This window comes from Myiozetetes cayanensis, unplaced genomic scaffold, assembly GCF_022539395.1.
Source record: "Myiozetetes cayanensis isolate MyiCay16 unplaced genomic scaffold, myiCay2020 scf10, whole genome shotgun sequence".
NCBI classification, from domain to species: domain Eukaryota; kingdom Metazoa; phylum Chordata; class Aves; order Passeriformes; family Tyrannidae; genus Myiozetetes; species Myiozetetes cayanensis.
In genome coordinates this window covers 13,689,118-13,710,736 of record NW_026086605.1, presented here as the reverse complement: position 1 = coordinate 13,710,736, position 21,619 = coordinate 13,689,118, and the positions used below count along the sequence as shown (strand labels likewise).

The following is a 21,619-nucleotide window of genomic DNA, read 5'->3' as shown; positions in this document are numbered from 1 at the left end:
GAAGAAACACGTGTGACCAGGTAAGTCCTTTGCCTTGCCCACACTGCTGCTAAACTTGACTTCCATTAAGACTCACTGCCGACATTCCTGAAATTCTAGCACAATTTATCTGTCAACTAGGGATTTTGTCCAATGCAAGCATAAAAGTAACAGTACTCCTCTTTAGCATTATCACTATCTTGACATTTATTTTTATTAGCATTGCAAGTCATATTTTAGATCCTTCCCTAACTGCTGTAATATTTAACTATTTCTTACTCTACTTCTGAGACCAAGTTTCACAGGACAATTGCAGAAGGTTATTTTTTCTATTTGAAGAGCACTTCTCACCACGTGTAAGTGGTTCTGCTCTTACACAATGCCTATAATACCTTTTACCCCTGATTAAGAGATGGAAGCTCCAGCTCTTCTGGTCATGCTCTCAGACAGCCCTATACTAAAATCTGGCACAATGACCTATGAAGCCAACCAAAGGACCACCATTTTCCTACAGAAAGAAAAGCAGGGACAGGCAGTGTGTTGCAAGCCAAGTCCACAGGCTTGCAATAGCAATAGCATAAATAATTCTCATTGAGGAGAAATTATTACTGGCACATGAAGGGTTTCTGCTCATACTGTCCAGTTTTCAAGTTTTATCAGAAGGCAGACAATTATTTAAAGAGATGACAAGGACAAAAGGGAGTTTGCTCTTCGTCCCATTTCCAGGACAGAGGCATTTTCCTACATCACGTAAACTACTATTCAAGCTTGTTCCATATACCCCAAAATTCACGGGACATCCCTCTGCTAGTTTCTGCAGGATGTAGGGAGAAATCCTGCTCATGATACTAGAAAGAGTTAAATCTCAGATTGCAACCAGGGCAGCTGGAGAAGTGCAAAAGGCAGCAAACTGAACTTCATGCTCTAAACCAGCTGTTCCAAACTTAACCAGGTGCCAAGTACCATAAGAAGAGTTTGGCGAGAGCCCAGGAGGATTTCTGCAAAGGATTAAATGCCTCTTACTGCAAATCTGACCCCTTTAACTAGACACATAGTCCAATTAAAATATCACAAGAGGACATCACAGAAAGTGGTACTTGCCAGCTCTTTCATACACCAGAATTGTCAGAGCAATGCAACTTGTTGATTAGTATGGGACTCTTGAGATGCTGAGGATGAAAGATAACACAGTAAAACAGGCTTCTAATATCTCTTTCCAGTAGCTCCCAATGTTCTATACCAAAGAAAGCATACCTCAAAGTTGACAAGGGTACAGAGCACTTCAGCTGCCTGACCTCTGCACATCCCAGTGAGTCAGAGACAACATGCTTGCACATTAACTCTGCAATGGGGAGTGTGTCTCTCACCTGATAGTATTATCTGAAGAGCCGCTCACTACTAGCCTGTCTCTGTACTGCAGACATGCAATGCCTCGTTTGTGGCCATTTAAGGTGCGCACAAATTCGCAGGTACTAGTGTTCCATACCTGTGATGGGAAGGGAGGAGGGAACCACACAGAGACAAAATTATTAAGAAGCGACTAACAAAAGATGGTGTCTGTATGATTTATAGATGCATCCAGAATGTTCTTAATCGAAGAGGCTACCATTAAGACTAGGAAAATTACCACTCCAATGACTTGTGATTATATTCTGCAACTGTTAGCAGCTCGGGTCACTGTACACAGAAGATTTTTGCCACACCAGAACTAGCTTCCAGATTTAGAACTCTTCAGCTATGATTTAGTCTACACATCTTCATTTTCCTGAGGTTTAATACTGCAGATTGGGATTACAGCAGTAATGCTTAAGTGACTCTTATCCACTCACCTTCACTTTTGCCCCCATGCTGCCCTCTGACAACTATTTGAATGACCGATGATGAAAGAGACTATGGAAGTGGTCAAGTCGAAAAGGAACACAGAAAAAAATTTCTTTTTTCAACTGCATCTGTACCTGGATCTGATTTGCCATACAGTTCTGTAAACAAGTTGTGCAAGCTCAAGAGAGGAGGGACAAGTGGAAATGAGCAGCAGGAAGAATACTGCTTCTAAAGGAAGATCTGGGTAATAATGGCCAAGGACCATCTTCCCTGTCTGGTCACTGTTCTTCATTAATAAATACCCCGGTGCTGGAAATAAAAAGCCTCTGAAACACCTCACCTTTATAGTTCTGTCACCTGATGCCGATACAATGTACTTGTCATCAAAGTCCACTACGTTGACGGCAGCTCGGTGCCCTACTAACACCCTCCTCAGGGTGATGTCTGTTGGTGAAGCCATGTCCCACACGGCGATGGAGCGGTCTTTGGAACATGTCACCATCATGCCGTTATTGAAGCGGAGGTGCAGCACGGCCTCGCAGTGGTGGATCAGTGTGTTCAGCATCTCGCCTGCATTCACGTCCCACACTCTGCAGTTTCAGATTTCAAACCAGAGAGAAGAGAGTTAAAAACCTGCACAGTGCATTTTCTGCAAAGCAAGAGAGGGATGGGGAGAGGTAATTGACTCTCTAGTGATATTAGAGAAGCAAACACCACAGGTTATATCTACACCTATTAAATAGTTCATTAAAAAATGTATTATATAAACCTGTTGATTATGCATACATTGAGACAGTCCAGCAGCCAAAAACTCTGCAATGCAGTTAATACCATAAAAATAACCCACCCAGGAAAAGAGCATTCTTTAATTAAAGGAATTTAGAGCTGAGGAAAGGTAGAAGACTGATGGCCTTAAAGGCTGATGTTTCCTGGTTGTGTCAGCCTGCCATACGCTTCATTTCCAGTCAACGTGGAGAAGCAAGTTCAGATTTAATTTTTGACCTCTCTCACAGGACTATCAGCTCAAGCGATAATTTATACAGAAGCAGAAAAGACAATTCTTTTCAAACAAATACAAGTAATTGCCACAAGTTGCACCATGAATTGCATTTACCCTAGGGTGCATCTGCTACACAGCAGCATTCCAGGAATGTGCTGAATACCTAAATTAAGACACAGCATTTATGTCAACTTAATGTTATTGGAACCAACTGTTTCAACTGAATGATAATTTAAGATGCATGTTAGATAAAATCTTCAGACAGAACTTCTAGGACTTGAAATGAAGATTTTAAGCCCTTAAAATGTTTCTTTTGGGCTATTCTGTTGTCAAACTTCTACCCTCCATAAAGAGATTTCTTTCGGCACTATCACACCTGTATCCCAAATACACTATATGAGAGCAGAAAATGGCTGTATCATCAGGCACAACAGACACTGCAGAAGTTAAAACTTTCCTCTGCCAATAAGGTAAGCAGTAAGAAAAGGCAAGATGTGAGAAAGACTTCTAATGTCTTATTTTCTAACTTATGGAGACTGAAGTGCATCAACTTATGGACTATAAATGAGAAAGAAAGCTACATTCCAATTACAAAATGCAAAGGAGAAAAAACTAAAGACCTGAGCCATTAACATACGAACAGTTTGCAGACAGGGTTGCCAAACTGAACAGGAGCTGGAGACCCACTGACTTCTTTGGACAAGTGCATCCCTGAGATCCCAGAAGCATTAAGAGCCCATCTGTACTGTCTATTGGATGAAGCCCCTCTTCCTGAGGAGACACAAGGATAAAAGCGATGCATCCTATGTGCCTCTGGGGTCTGCACAAACATTTATAGATACAAAGGGAAACAAAGTATTTCTGGGCAAGTAGCCAGTCTGCAATTTGGTCTGCCTGGCCTGATATGGAAGATGATAGCACTTGTTACAGAAATCAGCCTATCCTTTTGTGATCTGTTTAGTCCGGCGCAGTTCCCACACTGTCCTACACCATCTCCAGGTGTCTCCTCTGGCAGTGTTGCCGAAACTCTGGATCCCTACCACTGACAGGACCCCAAAACCTAGCAGCACCACAACATTGCATGCATCACATGTCAGGAAATAAATTATTAGCTTAACGGTAGTAGTGTACACACAAGCACGGTGATAACCATGGGGAGCTTGCAGCCATAAGGAACACACGCTAATAGCTTCAGAAAGGGCCACCAACACAGCTTTCTGGTTTCCAAGTTCACTGCATGGGCATTGTTTGCACTCTGACAAAGAGGGAATATATAACAACATGTAGAAGACAGACCTGCCCCTTCACATCCAAGTTCATATCGCAATTCACTAACTCATATGTGCCTGTATTTATACTACAGGTCTTACATTCTCTGGGATTCTGTCACATGACTAGTGGACTTCAAATCTGCACAACATGCACTACAAGTGCTACCTTGAGGTGTCCAGCCTTTTGCTGGAGACTGGAAGGAAAGCAAGGTTAGAAAGACTGAATGAAAAGAAACATCATGCTGACATATAATTAATTAAAAGTCATAGGAGATCTAGGCATATATATTTTGTTAAAATTAGGTGGGAATGGATGATGAAACCTTCACACTTGCTTTGAAAACTTCAAGTCTTAAAAAGTTATTCTCAAGGAGAATTTATAACATTCTCAGGGAGTGTCAAAACATGCAAAACCTTGGTGAAATGCCAGATGGCCTTCCTAAGTCAGCTTGACCTTGACTGGTCTTTGCTTAGATTCTCATTTCTCCTTGACAGCGATTTGCATGGACATCTGATAAACAAGGACAGCACACTGCTGAACAAATATGTTGAACTACTTCATGGAACTGACTGAACAGCACACATTTAAGAAGAGATCATTTCAGCATTTTGCAAAGCTAAAATCTTAAGAGGCAAGTAGAAAGCTCCAAATCATGAGCACACACCTGACTGTTGAGTCTGAAGATCCAGTAATGATCACCCGTTCATCGTACTGGAGGCACAGGACAGAACCCGTGTGTCCGGTGAGAATTCGCTTGCATTCCAATGTATTCTTATCCCAGATCTAAGACAGCAAACATTCAAAACCACACTGCTCAGTAAGGTTTTCATCTTTCAGCACTTACTGGTTTAACTAGTCTGTTTTTTACTACAACACATCATCGACAGTGCAGTTAGAACACCTTTAGTGGCACCTGTAGGGTCTTCTACAGGCTCTTTGGTGCAATACATTAATATCTTTGATATTACTGGCTTCACTATGAATATTAGTTTTACCCTTCTCATCAGGGTACAGGGCCCAGTAATTACATAGCCTGTAATTACTGATGGACAAAAGCTCTGCTAGTGAAATCTGTCTGTCTGCAAATAGGGTCTCTCTAGCCAGATAAAAGAGGCATACGTGCTGTGCAGGTGTGAGGTGGGAGAAGGGGAAGAGAAGGCTGGATTACCAACAAGAGACTGGGAAGGTGTCACTGAAATTAGGACACTCTTATTTATGGCATAGGTACCACATAGTGTTAGTATGCCATTATGGAGCATTCTCACCTTGATAGTATTGTCTCGTAGGCCACTCACTATCTTCTGATCATCATACTGTAAACAATAAACCCCTTTGCTTGTCTCACTTCGGCAGTGGATCCTCTGTAAACTGTGCCTTCCACACCGCCAGTTTGACTCTATTGTCTTGAGGAGAGACAGGAGACAAATGAGATGTAAAAAAAAAAGCACAGAACTATTTCCTCTTTTGTTTTTGTTTAGTAGAGAAGACAGCAGGCAGTTTTCTTCACTCTTTTTCCTGCAATCAGGCCCATACAATGACATAACTGCTTTCTAGAAGAAGTAAAACACGTAAGAAAACCAATTAAACAGAAAAATGCCTGGAAAACATCTTGTGGCTAAACTGGTCTGTGTTATGTAACCTAAAAGCTTTTTTCTATCTCCAGCCTTTAATCCCCTGTGACTCAACATCTGAAGAGAATGTCTCAGTTGATCTGTAAGTGCTTGTACAAACTTGTCACAACAGTGCCTGAGCACTGCTTTTGCCATTAGGAAACAACCAGAACACGCCATTTTGTCCATACTAAAAGTCAGGCGACCATGCTCAGTTGCTTCCTGTTTCCCTGACTCTTAGGATTGCAGTCTTAGGCAAGGCACTTTCTCCGTGGCTCAGTTCTTGATACCTTTCCATAACAGCTTATTAGGTCTCATCTGCACTGGGTGGAGCAAACTACTGTGGAACAGAGAAAACGAAGACATGGTGCTGCTGTGGCATCTGATGTGTAAGGTGCAGAGACTCCACCTGCAAACAGCTCACTGAACAATCCAACTCATCCTCTATCTAAAGGAGCAGCAAAGCCTGGGACCTCATATAATTATCTCAGATTTACAAACTCCAGACAAACAAAGACACATTAGATTTAAAGACATACTTCATTAGAATGGAATATTCCCAGAATTTCAGCATCATGAATGAATCAGGGATATCTGAAAAAAACAAACAGCAAAACACCAAAAAACAACAGCAAAACACCACCACATTTGGAAGCTGTTTCTTACCTCTATGTCCTGTATAATTTTGGGATAAAGTGCTCTGTAGAAGGAGTTGGGTGGAGCAGTTCCATCAGGAGGTTTATTTTTAAATAGATATTGCCCCCTGAAAGACAAAGAACACTTCCATTGAATACAAACCATGTTTCAGCATTTTGGAGAAAGGTCCTGGCATTTTACAAATGGGTAACAACTGTTGGAAAGTACAGATTCATATTTAAACTTAATTTACTCAGTAAGATGGGCTGCTTTCCTGTTTGTTTGCCCTACAACGTACCAGTGTTGCATTTTAACATTGAAATACCCCAAAAAACATCTGTGTCTAATCACTCAGATAAGGGAAATACATTCTCTGTTATGAACACGGGCCCATTCAGCTCAGTAAGAGTTGAGAATGGCTCATGCCTGCAATACACATACACATATTAGAGGTCACCTTTGAAATAAAGCATAGAAAGTAAATGAAAGAAGCCAAGGAACACTCAAACTCACTAGCTTTTATCTGCATTAGCAGGAACAGTTTGGGTACATGGACATTTTACTGCTACTAATGTATTTTGGTAAGCAACACTTCATCTGTGGTGCCTCCTTCATTTCAACACTGATTTGGAATACTCATATCCCAAGCTAGAGTTTTGCTACCAAAAAAATCTGTAAATGGCAATCACTACCTGCTGTGTAAAAAACTTTAATTCCTCATCCTGAAGTTAAGAAGCCACCAAACACGGTGTGGAAGCTTGTAAACCCCACCATGGGCGTACTAACTGCTGTTCTGCCTGGCAACATGCCTCACAAAATGGAGAGAGGCACAAATGCCTCTGAGTGTAATCCTGGCATCAGAGGCACAGAGTTTACACTGGGCCAGCTCTCCACTTCTCCCTCCCTTACTCCATTACAGCATAATTAATTGTTCAATACTTCCTTGCACATTCCTTTCCTGTCCTTTCCATACAGTACACCTCAAAATCAATTTGAGAGAGTGTACATTAGCTGCCCTGATGTACTTGAACTAGTGAGATCACAACAAACCAAATTTTTAGGTTGTAAGGTAGTAGCAAACTATAGGACTGAACAAACAAAATGACAAATGCTCAAAAAAAGAACTTTTGATACTTCTTTAAATAAAGTACTCTACGTACAACTTGAGAGAAAGGTGCTTTCCACTTCGGATAGAGCAATCATCTGATTCTTCAAATACAGTGACCAGCAAACACTTACATGGGAACAAACACACGGATGCAGACAAAGCACCAGCTATAGATGGCTGCCTATTTACAGTGATCCAGTCTGGACGTGCATTCATGAAAATTAAAATTACTGGCTCAGGGAGAGGAAAAACGCTTTGGAGGTACACAGAATACCTAGGACACATCCTGGAAGACTTGGGATAGGTCTACAACAATCTTTGTACAAGCCTATATGCCTAAAAACCTGTCTATTGTTTCTAACTTAACTAGCTAATGTAACACAAAGTCTGGCCTTGCTGCCTGTAGAGTCAGTTGTTTACTGTTCAGCTAAAGGACTGTTTGGAATTTCCATGGCATCCCAGTAGCTGTTGTGCTGTAGCACTGGGATAAAAGGAACTATTGTTTGCAGGTTTTGATGACCAGCCAATTCAATCAGATGGACACAACTGTGGCCAGATTTTGAGCTTCTGTTTTATATTTCTCTAAATCTGTGTAACCCTTCCTGCTCCCTGACAAGCTGTCAATGAAGAATGCCATGCTGTAGAATGGGGGGCTTCTGTTGTAAACCGCAAGCTGCAAATGCTGAAATCAGGCAGCCCATGTGCAAACTGAGGAGCCGTAAGCAAATAACATCAGTCATTTATCTTTCTGAAGTGTCCAGTTTGTCATGTCCTTGTGCCATGCAGAGCATTAGCATTGATTACAAGCTATAAAGCTCTACATGGCAGAGATACAATTGCACTGAATATTTCTTGTCTGCGTCTCTTAACCACACAGTTTTATCTTCTAAAGCTAACCAGAGGAAAGACTTGAGCATAGCTTGCTCCTGTTGTGTCAAAGCAACCTCCAGAACCCAGCGTAAACTTGAAGAAGAGGTGCAGTAATGGGAGATCTTTGCTTCTCATCTTGAGATGAGAAGCAAAATTTTGCAATTGTTTTTTAGAAATGCTGTTGTCTGTATGATTAGTACTTGGTGCTAGTATAACTTCTAAAGTGTGGAGGGAGCAACTTGAGAACTATCAATCATGATCTAAGACAAGATGCAGAGAATAGGTAAAGCTCCACAGAACAGGAAAAAGACAAATGTAGCTCTGGCATTTTAAAAAAGGGAATAAGGTCCACCAGGGAAATGGTGGATTGTCTGACTGAAATAATTTGGACCATTTAGCCGTTCTAGAGCACACACTCAGTCAGATGAGCGCCTAGAAGATGACATGGTGACAAACAGCAGGCAACACTGATTAATCCAGAATATACAATGTCAAATTGACCCAATTTCTTCTCACAGGCTACTCTTAAGGCTGAGCAAGAGAAGTATCATCTTGGAAGATCTCAAGGGTAGACATACAGATGGCTGGAAAGCAGAGTTTCCCAATTGTGCACTGCCAAAAATGATGGCAACTAGGATCTTGCATGGAGTCTGTCCTAGATGTGTCATTATTGAACATTTTCATTAGTGACAAAGAATGGAACGGGGAGTGCATTTATTACCCGGTCAATGATAAAACTGGGAGAAGTTACAGGCACTTTGGAGGCCAAGATTAAATTCATAATATTCCAGACAAAATGGAGAAATCCCCAACAATAATAAATACTGTGTAATTCCTTTTCCAAGCAATGCCTCGGGAATCTCCATCAGTGAAGGTTTTTAAGAACAAGTTAAGACAAACACCTGAGATGACTTAAGAAATACCTGGCTCTGCCTATGGGAAACAGGAGGGACTAAATGACCTCTCAAGGTCCTCTTAGGACTTACTGTGACCTCAACAATACAAAAAAACCCCATGAAAGTCCTAGAGAGAATAAGGCACTAATAGGAATGCAAAAGTTACCACTGCTATGCTTATGTTTATTTTACACTCAAACATTACACTATCGGAAGCAGATCAAAATAGTATTTATTTTTAAAGAATGTCTCATAATCCTGATTTACCTGCCTTTACTTCCCGAGACAAACAGTATAACAAAATTAACTATAAACCAGGAGTCTTTGTTTGCAACTCTGTATCTTTTTCTTTTTAATAGCAACCAAAATGCCTGAGCTGTCACTTTTATCTTGTTTATGAAATATTCATACCCAGTTTCCTTTCTGCCAACATCCTAGGGACACCCTTGGAAAAGAAAATTATGTATTAAAGGACATACCCCTGAGAGGGAAAGTTCTAATGAAATGTTAGCAGAGCAGCTTCAAACTTGAGTGAGACCTACATTGTAGTAAGGCTATTCCAGATGATTATTAACTAATCTATCTGCATTTCTTAAGTCCCCTATTCTCCGCGGTACATACCCTCGGCTTCCAGTTTGAAAATTAAACAGATATCTAATAGTGAAAATCTGCTGAGGAAAACAAACAGACCTATCAGGAGTCAACTAATTCATAACACATGCTGCCCCACTGCCACTCCTAAAAAAGCTCTTCTGCTCTGAACTGCTGACCACTTTAGGGTTCCCCTGAGGCATACACAGTTTCTTAATTTGAACTGAATGACAGCTGGGTGTAAAAATTTCAGTCTGTATATCTCCCTTCTCACAGTGGGATAAGAGCATGATCAGATGAGGAAGGTGAGGAAAAAATCCCCCACGTTGCCTGCATAGCCAAATGATGCCCTAACTCCCCAACCTCTGATTTTTGATTTAAGCAACTGTCACGTTTGGAACCACCATGATGTTTCAGTGTGCTGAATAACCGTCTTCAAATATGGTTTGAAACGCACGGCACCTACTGTCCTGAAGGAGGGCAAAAGAGGTGAAAATGCAGTTTCCTCACCATCCTCTCCTCTCTGACAACCCCCTCCATAGGGAGTCTGTCCTGACCATTCTCTCGATGAGCTTCTTCCACAGCATGCCGTCTGATGTCACCCGGTACCACTCCTTGCACACCAGCTCAGCAGCACACAACGATTTGGCATCCAGGTATGACAGAATGTTCTCAGCAATGTGATCCAATCCCCGAGCTGGGGGAGAACAACAACAACAACAGAGGATTATTTGCTGGGCAGACATGAAGTTCAAAAGAATTCCCCTTGCTAGTACAAAGATATTACTCTCCTTCCGTCTCCACTTCTGTATGCAGAGCTGGACCAAATGCACAGAAGAGCATTTGAGGCTAAGTTCAGGAGTGAGCAGTGTTCTCCAACTTCCTTTGGATATAGCACAACAAGTCATTAAAAATAATAAAGAATCCAAGAAGTCATTCCAATCTATTTCGATGGGTTTTAGCACTAGGGGGATATTCTATGGATGGCATTTCCAACTCAGCAACGCAGCCCCCAAAATCTCTCTATATTAGGACCATTTCTCATCTCACTGCTACAGCTGTTCTCGTGTTGCAACGGCTCAAAAGCTGTTTTTGCTAAAGCAGTAGCTTTTAAACGTAATGAAGAAAAAAATATATATTCCCAATGTGTGCCCTGAAGGGTAGTGGTACCTTTAGACATGGGGGAGGGAAGGATATGCAGATGCACAGGGACGTCAGGAGGCTGTGTAAGGAGAAAGTGAAGCAGGTTTTCTAGTATCATTTATTTTAGAGGGTGAAGAAAAAATATGCACAAAAATGATATAATTTGCAAATATTTTCCAGTGTGACTACCGAGACTGGCTCTACTTCAACATGGCTGGAGTGAAATGTAAAGCAATTGCCTGGTTAGCACCAAGCAGCTCAACATAGCTAGGGCCAGGAAAGGTTATGCTGTATTTCTTAGCGGGATGGATGCAATTAGTAAAAATATGTCCTTACAACTCAAATTTAATCACCAGCAAGACTTCAGGAAAATAAGATTCCTTTTAAATGAGAAGTTGCATAAACACAGCTTCTCTTGGAGGGTGTTTAATTCGCGAGTGAGACATGCCACCAAGAGATTATCTCACTTCACAGGTCAAATTTCAGAGGCTTTGTGAAAGTTGTAGTTTAGGCCATATTGTCCCTCAGGCATAACGTCCAGTCCAACAAAAAGGAAGCATGGCAGATTGGTATTACATGCATTTTCCCTCTGATTCACATTTGGGACAAAGTTAAGTACATGTTTTCTTGCTTTTAAAACAACAGCCTCAAAGACCAGGCCCTGCTTGTGACAGTGAAAGAAAAAGCAGTAAGTGCATTTTAATAGTCACATGTCTCTATTTCTGCAAACCCAAACTGGGTGCGACCAGCTGACTCTGATTACAGAGTTCATGACACACAAACGGCCAAACCTTTGTCTTCCTTAACCAAAAGACCTCAAAATTATCTCCCAGTGCACAATAATGAGAAAATTCAGCATGCCTCCTCCTGCTGCTTTCAAAGATTCTAAATTTAGAATACACTTTGGATGTGACATTCTGTCCATCATTTTATGCTTCAATCTGTATGCAGAAAAAGCACGTGAATGATACAATGCACAACCAGGGAGTGCAGAAAGAGGCCTGACATTTCTTATTTTTATAGATGTAAAATTAGATGCCAACCTGCAAAATAAAACCATCAGCAGCCTTTATTATGTATTCAATACAGAAAGATATGCACAACACTATTTAAAATTCTGAAATAAAAGAGCATTTGTAAATTTAGACTGACTCTACAGTAAATTGTGGAAAGAGAGATACAACATTTTAGTGAACTTGAACTGGAATTTGCAAGAATTCCACAATTTGGTTAGGTAGACATTGAAATCATGTTGCCCTGCTTCTGCAGCCTGACACATGCAGCTCTGAGCTCTCTCCGTTGGGTGGAAATGGCTTATTTCACAGTCTGTGTTGCTTCTAGTAGGCCCACAGACCCACCAGAACATTTACAAATGCCTGCCTGTGTAGCATCCATACTGGTGGCTTTGTCAGCAGTGTCACAGCAGGAATTTATGTGGTGAACAACCGGTGGCTTTAGGAAGCAGGGCTACACTGCACAAACCGGGCACAGTAATCTTCACCCATGTGCCCTTCCTGGTTCATTAGTAGTTGCACTTTAGATCTTGCTGCGGTGAGGTGCTGTAACTACTTCCATGTCTGTTAGTCATCCTTTGCCATTAATATTAGACCCTTCACAGAGAAGGAATACTAATGTTTTGGCCTCTCCTCCTCACATTTATGATAAGTGGATGAGCAGAGCTATTTTGGCCTGGGTGCAAACTCAGTTTTATTATTTTGTTTCTTAGGAACAGCACAACTCACTGAGACATGTATCTAACAAAGCACTGCTTCCTTAAAAAGACAAAACTCTGCTCACAGAAGTTTTTGCTAAATGAATGTGAAACACGATTAGCCCTTCAGCCCTCCACACCAACAAGAATGTTTCAGTTATTTCACACATGAAATCCTTATCAAAATGACTTTCCTCATAAAAAATGTTAAACAGCTTGAAAATGCTAAGCAGAGGTCTTATTTTTCAGAAACTGAACAAACTTTGTTAAGTACACAGTTAAGCCGTATTTTTCAAACAACCTTAATTCTATTCAAAGCATTGGGAAAATAATCTCAGCCAACTTTATATTAGTAAAACATGCTCATAATCTAAAACTACAATTAATTCTGGTCATTCTTTGGTACAGTGCTAGGAGGACAGAGATAAGATGCCTCATGATTTTGAAGCAGCTTTATTGTTTTATTCACTCAAGTGGGAGAGCAGGAGAGAGAATGAAGGAGTAAAAATGAAACCACAATACTGAACACTTGAGAATTTCAGAAAGTTAAAATATACTTATAGAGTATGTATTTTTTTTTTTTATTATATGACTTAATGTACACTTTTAGGTTCATGACTCTTTCCTAGACAGTTTCTTACCTTTCCTCCTTCCCACTCTCTTCATTAGAAACCTGGTTACACTCAGGACATCCTGCACAGACTGCAGAATCTATGCCAGTGTAATGCTTAGCCATTAATTTTCTCCCTTACAGCTATATTCACCAGGATATTTGCATTTGCAAATATGTAAATTGATGCACATACATTATTTACACACACACTTCCCACAACTATTAAAATACTCACGAATTAGCTGCCTGATTCCTATTTATTCTACATTCTGATATAGTAAAATCAGCTCCTTTCTGGGTAACTGTGAATAGACCACTAACAAATATGGTACGGATGGACAGTAAATTTTTAATGTCTCTGGAAATACTTATAATATTTGCCCAAAATTTTCAGAAAAAGCCTGTAGGATGAAATTAAGCAAGTGCAATGATATGTGTTGGCTTACTTTCACCTAGTTTCATGGAGGAAGTCCTGGAAAAATTGTGTATGTGATTATATGTATACTTTTGCTTTAAAAGTGGGAAAACCAAATGCACTTTCAAAACACTTTCTATTTTTCTGAAACAGAACAGCTCGACAAGTTATAATGCTGCTCTAAGTACATGAGATTATTGCCACTGGACTACTAAAAACTAACATAAAGCAGGTACTTAGCATAACTAAGATTTTTTTTTAATGCTACAACAACCACTTGATTACTGGGCACAATGAGCTTAAAATCCAGTGAGTCTACCTATTTAACTTGATAGCAAAACTCTTGCAGTGCCTTTATGCTTTGCACAATTCACAGTTAAACACACTTTTTTTCCCATCTTTTAACCCTAAAACTTAAATTTCACATTGAGAACTGCCTTCTGAAGAATGATCAATGACTGGATTGAACAAATTGCCAACAGTTCAGCACGTCTCCAAAGGTATTCACAGAGGAAGCTCTTGGCAAGAAACGCCGCTCTTCAATTAGCTATTTAGAGACAACATCTGTAGCACTTCTTGCTCAGGTCCATCCTGTTGTGGACCTATGGCATGGGAATGCTAATCTATTACCTATCTATCTATTTATCCATCTAGAGAGGTACGATCTAATAGCCTGAAAAAAAAACCATCTGAAGAGCCAGGAATTTCTGTCTGGTTCTGAAAGTCTATCGCTGTATATATTTGGCCTCTCATCGCCTCAGTTTTCCCATGCGTAAGATGGGGCCAATACAAAACTGCATGTACACTGCTTCATGTGTGCATTCTGTGAGATATGCCCAATGCCACACTTGAGAACAGCTGGGATATTTTCAATGGAAAGCACTACAGAAATGTAAAAAAATAGAACATTTCCATGTTTTGATCTTATGCCCTCCATTTTCTATTAGCAATAAACTCATAATCAAAGCAATGGATTCACGAAATTATTTTACAAGGAAAGAGAGACCAAAAAAAAAAAAAATCTAAATAAGAATGGGGAAAACCTTAGTTGAGCAACCAGGAAGAGTAGTAGTTTTAATTTTAAAAATTTTCGATATTCATGCATCGTTACGGGCATTATGAGCATAACTACCTGCCCTGTGGCTTGTGATAATTATCATTACGATAGGTAGATGAGCTATCCCTTACTCCTAGCCAAACCATGGTGGATTGCACCTTGAGAGACAGTAGGAATACAAATTAAAATATTACTGAATTTCACATTGGTATAGAGCCTTTCATTCAAAAGTTACCATCTATTATGCAAACTGACCCTAGTGGAGACCTCTCCAGCAGGGTAGGTCAGAGTGGAATAGTTTTTTGAAAGACAAGGAGCAAGTTCCCTGTGCCTGCAGAAATACCTGGCAGCGCAGTGATGAAGTCCCGCTGTAACATGGGTTTGAGGTATGAGTTTATATGTCCATGCTGGTAGTGACACATCTGGGAGATGAGGTGCTCCACAAACTCCACCTGGTCAGACTCGGACCACTGTTCAAAATACTTGACGCAGAGTTCCTTCTCCTTCTCATAGCTTGCAGACAGTTTTCTTTGCTTGGGCACAATCATACTGGAAGTGCCATTGGCAAGTTTTGTCTGTAAACAGGAAGGAGAGAAACAACCCAAATCACATATATGAAAAGAAACTCAGGTAGTCTCACAGTATTTCAGGGGGAAGACAACAGAAGGAAAAAAGCAGTCTGATACACAAAGCTGGCCGGGACCACGTATCCCATTTGGTGCTGTCAGCTGGAGCGCAGCCATGGCGAGCCGAGGCCCCTGCAGGACAATGCGCTGGCTCATGCCAGAGCTGCACACAAAGGACTCTGGTTAGATGGGAAACCCCGAGCAGCAGTGTAACATACACACAATTTTATTTATCGTGTACACAGTAAAACATATTTGGATTCCTAATCTACATTTACCAGTTACTTCAAAGCACCAACAGAAAACTCTTATTTGTACTCTGGTTTGGCTTTTTTTTTCTCCTGAATAATGGATTGCTGCTACAATTCATAGGAAATGCATGAAATGGATGAGAAAAAAATTGAATTACATCTTGAGAGCAAAGCCATCTAAAATACACCCTGCTATTTGGTATATACTGTTTTCATAGAATAAAATATTTTCAGCTTTCTGAGCACTGTTAATATCTTGTCAGAAGGAGTCAGCTCAAAGAAGAGTTTCAGGGACAAAACAAAACACAGACGTTTCAATTTACAACTTGATAGCAAGATATAATTCTGCTTTCTAAATGATTTAACTGGAAGAAAAGTGCACATTTTGCATTGCAAGGATATCCTTTGTCCAACTAAGATTAACAGTTTGCTGGGAAATGATTTTTGCTATACTGGTCAAATAGTTTTTATTAAATGCTGAAAACATGATTTTTTCTCTTTCATTGCAACAGTTTAACACAAGACAGCATTATAATAACAGTCAATATTATTACATCATTTTTATTGACAAAATAAATGTAGAGGTTCTTTATTAATTATCAAATAATTAAAAATAAATTGCAGATATCAGAACACATAAAACAGCAATGTAGGGATGCTATGTTTCTGTTCTATGATGATAATTCAAAGCATCAACCTCACCAGGAGACTTTATTAAATTTAAAGGAAAAATGAGCCCTAAATATCTCTGCAAAGATATCTAATGAACTAAATGAAATGCAAGGATTAACTGATTTTACAGAACAAGAAAAAAACAACAAAAAAGCCTTTTTTTCAGTAAGTGCCAAAGCAGCAGGCTATTTAGAGACCACAAAATCTAGCTACCAGTACTGAGTTTGGAATGCAGGAATTTCTCATTTCTCAGGAGTAAATAACTCCTGAACTTCAACACTTCCTAACCCCAACCGCAATCCTGACTTTGGAACACCGAAAAACTCTTAATTTGAAAATCTACTCAATCATATAGATTTCATTTTCTAGAGAAAATGCACCTAAATAGTCCTTCTGACATTTCTAGCAGAGCTGGACAGACCTTCCTCTGGTAGAAAAAGACAATAATTAGCTGTGATTTTTAACAAGCATTTTTTTCAACTTCTGGATTATGATTTAAGTTTCTTTGAGAACACAGAACATTGTGATCACACCATCAGTGCTCAATTCTGCAGCCCAACGTTTTCAATTTTACTTTTATTCCTGCTCCTCCCTGCAAATGTGTGGCTTTGGCTTTCTGTATTCAGTAAGATCATGCAAGACAAGGACTACGAGTTACACTTTCATTCAGTCCTCACATGGACAACACTGACGGCAAGCAAGTCACAGAGCAGCAGGAAAGAAAAACTCTCTCTTGGGCCAACTTTATACATAGAGAAATCACTGAAGGGACTATGGGCATGAAGTCCTATGTGTGAAAGACTGGACTTTTTCTAGCAAAGTCCACAGTGGGCAACAGCCTGGCAAAACATGATTAATGGTGGAGTGCACTGAACATCTGTATTAAGTGATTCTGGTCATTTTGGCAAAACAGACATCCCTGCAAAATGCTGGATTAAGACAGTGGGGAAATGTTGTATCCCAAAAGTTGATCTCATTTAATTTCCTATTTTATTTGTTGTGCATCTCATAACATGGGGTGTCTCTATGAAGCATTTTTTAAAAACTTAATACATCTGTCTTTTAATCTGAGAGACTGTGAAGTCTGACTAATATACTAAGCCTGAGCAGAGAAGGTGCAGCTCCTTTCCTAGGGTGGCACCACGTTCTGGCCTTTCCTTGCCTTCTGAGCTCCCTTCTCCCAGCAGCCTTCAGCTTCCCAGTTACCTCTAAACATTGGTTTGAGGTATCAAAGAGAAGTTGCAACATCTGCAAAAACAAGTGATGGCTTATGTGTGTACAAACAGATTGATCCCAAGCAAACTCAGGCTTCTTGGACAGTAACTGAAGGAGTACTCATCCAACTACTTGGATGAGTAACTGAAGGAGTCCATTGACCAACACTTGTAACAGCTCTGGAAGTGAAACTCCAGGTTTATGAAGTGGTTCTGCTGAGAAGAACACACATTACAGTGTTTATGTCCAAACTAGTGGACATGGGAACACTGTATGTTTTAGGTTCATACTTTAGATGCATTATTACAATGAAACTTGAGACCTGCACCCTCGCCTGCTCTGGTTTCTCACCAAAACGAGTGAGGATGAGCTCAGAGGTAGCCACAGTGTGCCCAGCAGGTCCTGTGGTCTATGCAAGCAGGGAACCAAGAGGTCAGGACATGCCATGAACACACTAGTTCTGCAGAACAGAGACCGACAGGTCTCCCAAATCACTCTAAACTACAGTTTAGAACAAAAATTCCAGAATTTCAATTTGAAGATTCCTGAAAATCCACTGGCAGTTCAGTGAAAAAGGCCTGTTAGTAAAAAAAAGCATCAATAAAAACAATGACATCAAGCATCTGTATTATTAAATTGTCTACAGCCTCTTCCCTCTCTTGGTACAAAAATCAGGCCTCACCTGGAAAACAAAAACCTGTTCCATATGCCATCCATACTGCTAGGGTAAATATCCATCAAAATGCACTATATATGGTCATGATTTTTATAAGCTTCACTTCCCAATGTGGCAAAGAAGAATAAGCACTGGTAGTCCATAATCTGGGAGGAAATTTGGGTATAGCAGAGCAAACTATTAATTTGGCACAGATTAAGTTTTCCTGACTCCCTTTTCACAAAGCCCTGTATGTGAGGGGTGAGAGGTGCCCCAGCTGGCTCTGGACACCACGACTCATCTGCAGGAACAGTAGAGGTGTCCTCCTACAACGGTGATCCTGAGCTCATCATAAGCTGTGCCAGGAAACCCAGGGGATTGAGTGCCTCAGGTTGGTACTAGCTCAGGGATCTACGTACTATGCTCCACTGCAGCCCGTAATTACAAGACCATTTCTCCAAATGGCTACATTTAACACAAAGCACATTTGTATGCCCAGTGAAGTAGAAGAGGACTAATATATGAAAGGACTTTAATCTAAATAATGGCTTGCAACTATAGGAAGGTGTAATATTTCAACACAGATACATAAAGACTGGAAAAATCTAGTGTTATGCATATAAAACGAAACAGCTATGGTATATCACAGCTGTAACCCATATTTGACAACCAAGGTTACTTTTGTTTTTGTTCAGTAGAGGGGACCAAGGAGCCTCCGAAAGCACAGAAAAACAAACACAAGCACAGTTCTCTGACTGTAGTATGGCAATAGCTTTTACCCACCCATATGAGTGGTCACAACTTTTATATATTTAAAAAAAACCCACCATCATATCCTCTAATCATAGAAGAGGACTTTGTTCAGGCACTTTCCACAGGGTAGATGAATTTAGGTTGTAAGTTTCTTAAGGTAAAAAGACATCCCTTAAAACAAAAAATAATTTAAAAAAAAAAAATTAAAAAGAAGCTGCCTCCTAGAATATCAAGAATGGCTTAAATGACCACAGCAAGGTTTGGGATGTTCTGAACCTTGAAGACATTTTCATGCTGAAGCTCTGAAAAGACTGAGATTAGACACTACTGCAAATTTCAATTTCTCCCTAGACAAAAGGAAGGATCTTCCCTTCCACATTCCAGTACCAAAAGGCCATAGTGGGCTTCTCCCCTCCTTCTGGGACTCACTGGGCCTACAGGCTCTGACAGAGAGAGATGTCCTCTACTACTTCTCTGCAACTGCAGCATTTTACCTCCAACTGCTTTCACCACCCATTGTGGTTAAGTCACTGATCTAGACAGAGCCACCTTAACAGGAATTTGGATGGGTCTTAGTGAAGGGGAGGAAAAAAGAGGACATAATGTTTAATTATAAGAAATGATTGAAATAGGCACAGACATACCCCGGGTGCCTCTGCACTGCAGCAAGCTCTAAACTTGTTATCGTTAATGGTTTAAATTTCACTGTGCTAATCATTTCAGGACACAAGCCTTTCTTGATAATCTAATGAATTATTCCAACATCCTTCAGCAAAAAAAATCCTCCATGACAGCACTAATTACAAGACGTTTTCCCAGTGCTTATGTAAAATATGACAGAGCAGCAGCTTAGGGAATTGCAGAAAACTGCTTCTAATTTCCACTGAGAAACTGACAAACACCTCTCTTTCATCTCTCCCAGCTCTCAAGTAAGATTTAACTTTCTCATTTAGTTAATTACCGAGTGAGGATCATCATTTTCCCGGATCGGAGCGGCACAGAGCCTTTATCGTGTTAACTTGTGAACTTGATCGATGGCTGCTGCTAAAACTTAATAACTTCACCCCCTGGCAAATTGTAAGATAAATATAATAGGAGAAACTCTGACAGTAAAAACCTGCCAGAAATGAGCGCTGTGTTTATGTTTCTTTGCAGGCAGCAAAAAAACAACCGACAGCTTATTACTGGGTGCGTGTTACTTATATTTAAAAGACTCCAGGCAGTTAACTTTCTGCGTACTGTTCAAACTTTACTCAAAAGATAAAAGACACTGGGGAAAAAAACCCAAGGAATGGGATGACAAAGAAAGGAATCATGGAGGTGTATGTCCAGGGACCGGGGCAAGGGGGGAAAAGACAGAAACTTCACAATGAAAGCAAAGCCACGTTTGTCTCTATATCCTGAGTATTCTTCAAGATGGACCACATTAAAAATGCCCACAACACATCCAAACATGAAACTAGTTTCACCAGCTCGGGAATTCTGAAGCATTTTAGAAGCATATGGGAAAAGCAGAGGGATTAAAAAGTATCAGTGTGGACACGAGATGATTCCATTTGATGCCTGTAAAAGCCTGCAGAGCAACCTGCAAAGCTGCACTTAGCCAGAGAGTCTCAGCTTGGTTGGCTTTTCCAAAGTTACTTGCGTGGCCATGGGACTGCTTGCTACTGCCCATGATGAATTACCACTCAATACCACTCTGATGTAGCAATGTAACAAAAATGGTGAAACGGAGCTGAGAATGTATGCCAGGCCTCCATGCTAAAGGGTAGAGCTAGTTATTTGAGAATCCTGTTGGAAGGGTGCTGTTTGCATGGCCTAAAGGCAGTAACAGCATAATTAAGAGGATACAGGTTCAATTTATATGGCTGGCTTCTTCTTTTTTAGGTTTGTAATTACCAAATGCTGCAGAACTGATTCCCAGACTGCCAAGACTAAGCAAAGAGAAAAGAAGTTATTTGCAGCTCCTCATTGGCAGCTTCCTATGAAAGAACTCCTTTGCTCTGAGAATTGGGGGATGGTGAGGGGTTGTCTCATCATAAAGAGCAGGATCCCATGAGCCATAGCACCTGAGAGACATGAGTAGGGCAGCCAGCTCCTCATTTTTCTCCTTCGCAAGGATGAACCTGTTTTTCCAGTGTTTGAGTTGACAGCAAGGCTACAATGCTAAGTCATTAAACAACTCACTCCATTTACTTTTATTTTTAAAGCTCAGTTTAGAATCTACCCATTTCTGCCCGCCTTCATCCCACGTAACAGCCTCTGTGAGGTTAACCACGGGTTTAGCACATATATGGACTTACTCGCTCAGTACTGAATTACTTTCCACGCTGCAAAGCTCACTGAAACATTCTGCAAATCGAACATAACCCAGAAGTAGATGATCATCAATCACATCTGAGAGTCAAAAAGAAAGCACCATGAAAGAAACCACAGCATCTTTACTGTTTATTTCCGAGAAAAAATTCAAAATACACATACCAAAATTAACAGTGCCCAAGCCATTTTGCCTGTCACTTTGATAAGAAAGGATACATCTAGATGAAAGATCACTGGAATTATGCTGGACACAGCAGGCCAACCTGCTGCACTTTCTGAAGTCCTGGGAGGGCAATAGTTTTCAGAGGTACCATCTAAGTACCTTTGATATGGTGTCAGCCTGGAGGGCACCTGGCTAAGGATAGATATTACCTCAGATACAGAAGAAAGGGAGAAGGCTGGCTTT

At 40.4% G+C, this 21,619-nt stretch overlaps 1 protein-coding gene across 5 annotated transcripts in view; it reads right to left on the bottom strand.

The window, feature by feature from the left end:
• BTRC (beta-transducin repeat containing E3 ubiquitin protein ligase) overlaps positions 1-21,619 on the bottom strand; it is a 121,957-nt gene that overhangs the window by 13,918 nt on the left and 86,420 nt on the right. For all 5 annotated transcript variants that reach the window (XM_050336094.1, XM_050336119.1, XM_050336086.1 and 2 more), the window contains 7 exons: positions 15,066-15,297; positions 10,294-10,480; positions 6,349-6,445; positions 5,338-5,475; positions 4,737-4,855; positions 2,141-2,390; positions 1,347-1,465 (listed from right to left, as the gene is read on the bottom strand). In XM_050336094.1, the coding sequence (XP_050192051.1) occupies positions 1,347-1,465; positions 2,141-2,390; positions 4,737-4,855; positions 5,338-5,475; positions 6,349-6,445; positions 10,294-10,480; positions 15,066-15,297 (1,142 nt within the window). The remainder of the gene's footprint in view (positions 1-1,346; positions 1,466-2,140; positions 2,391-4,736; positions 4,856-5,337; positions 5,476-6,348; positions 6,446-10,293; positions 10,481-15,065; positions 15,298-21,619) is intronic.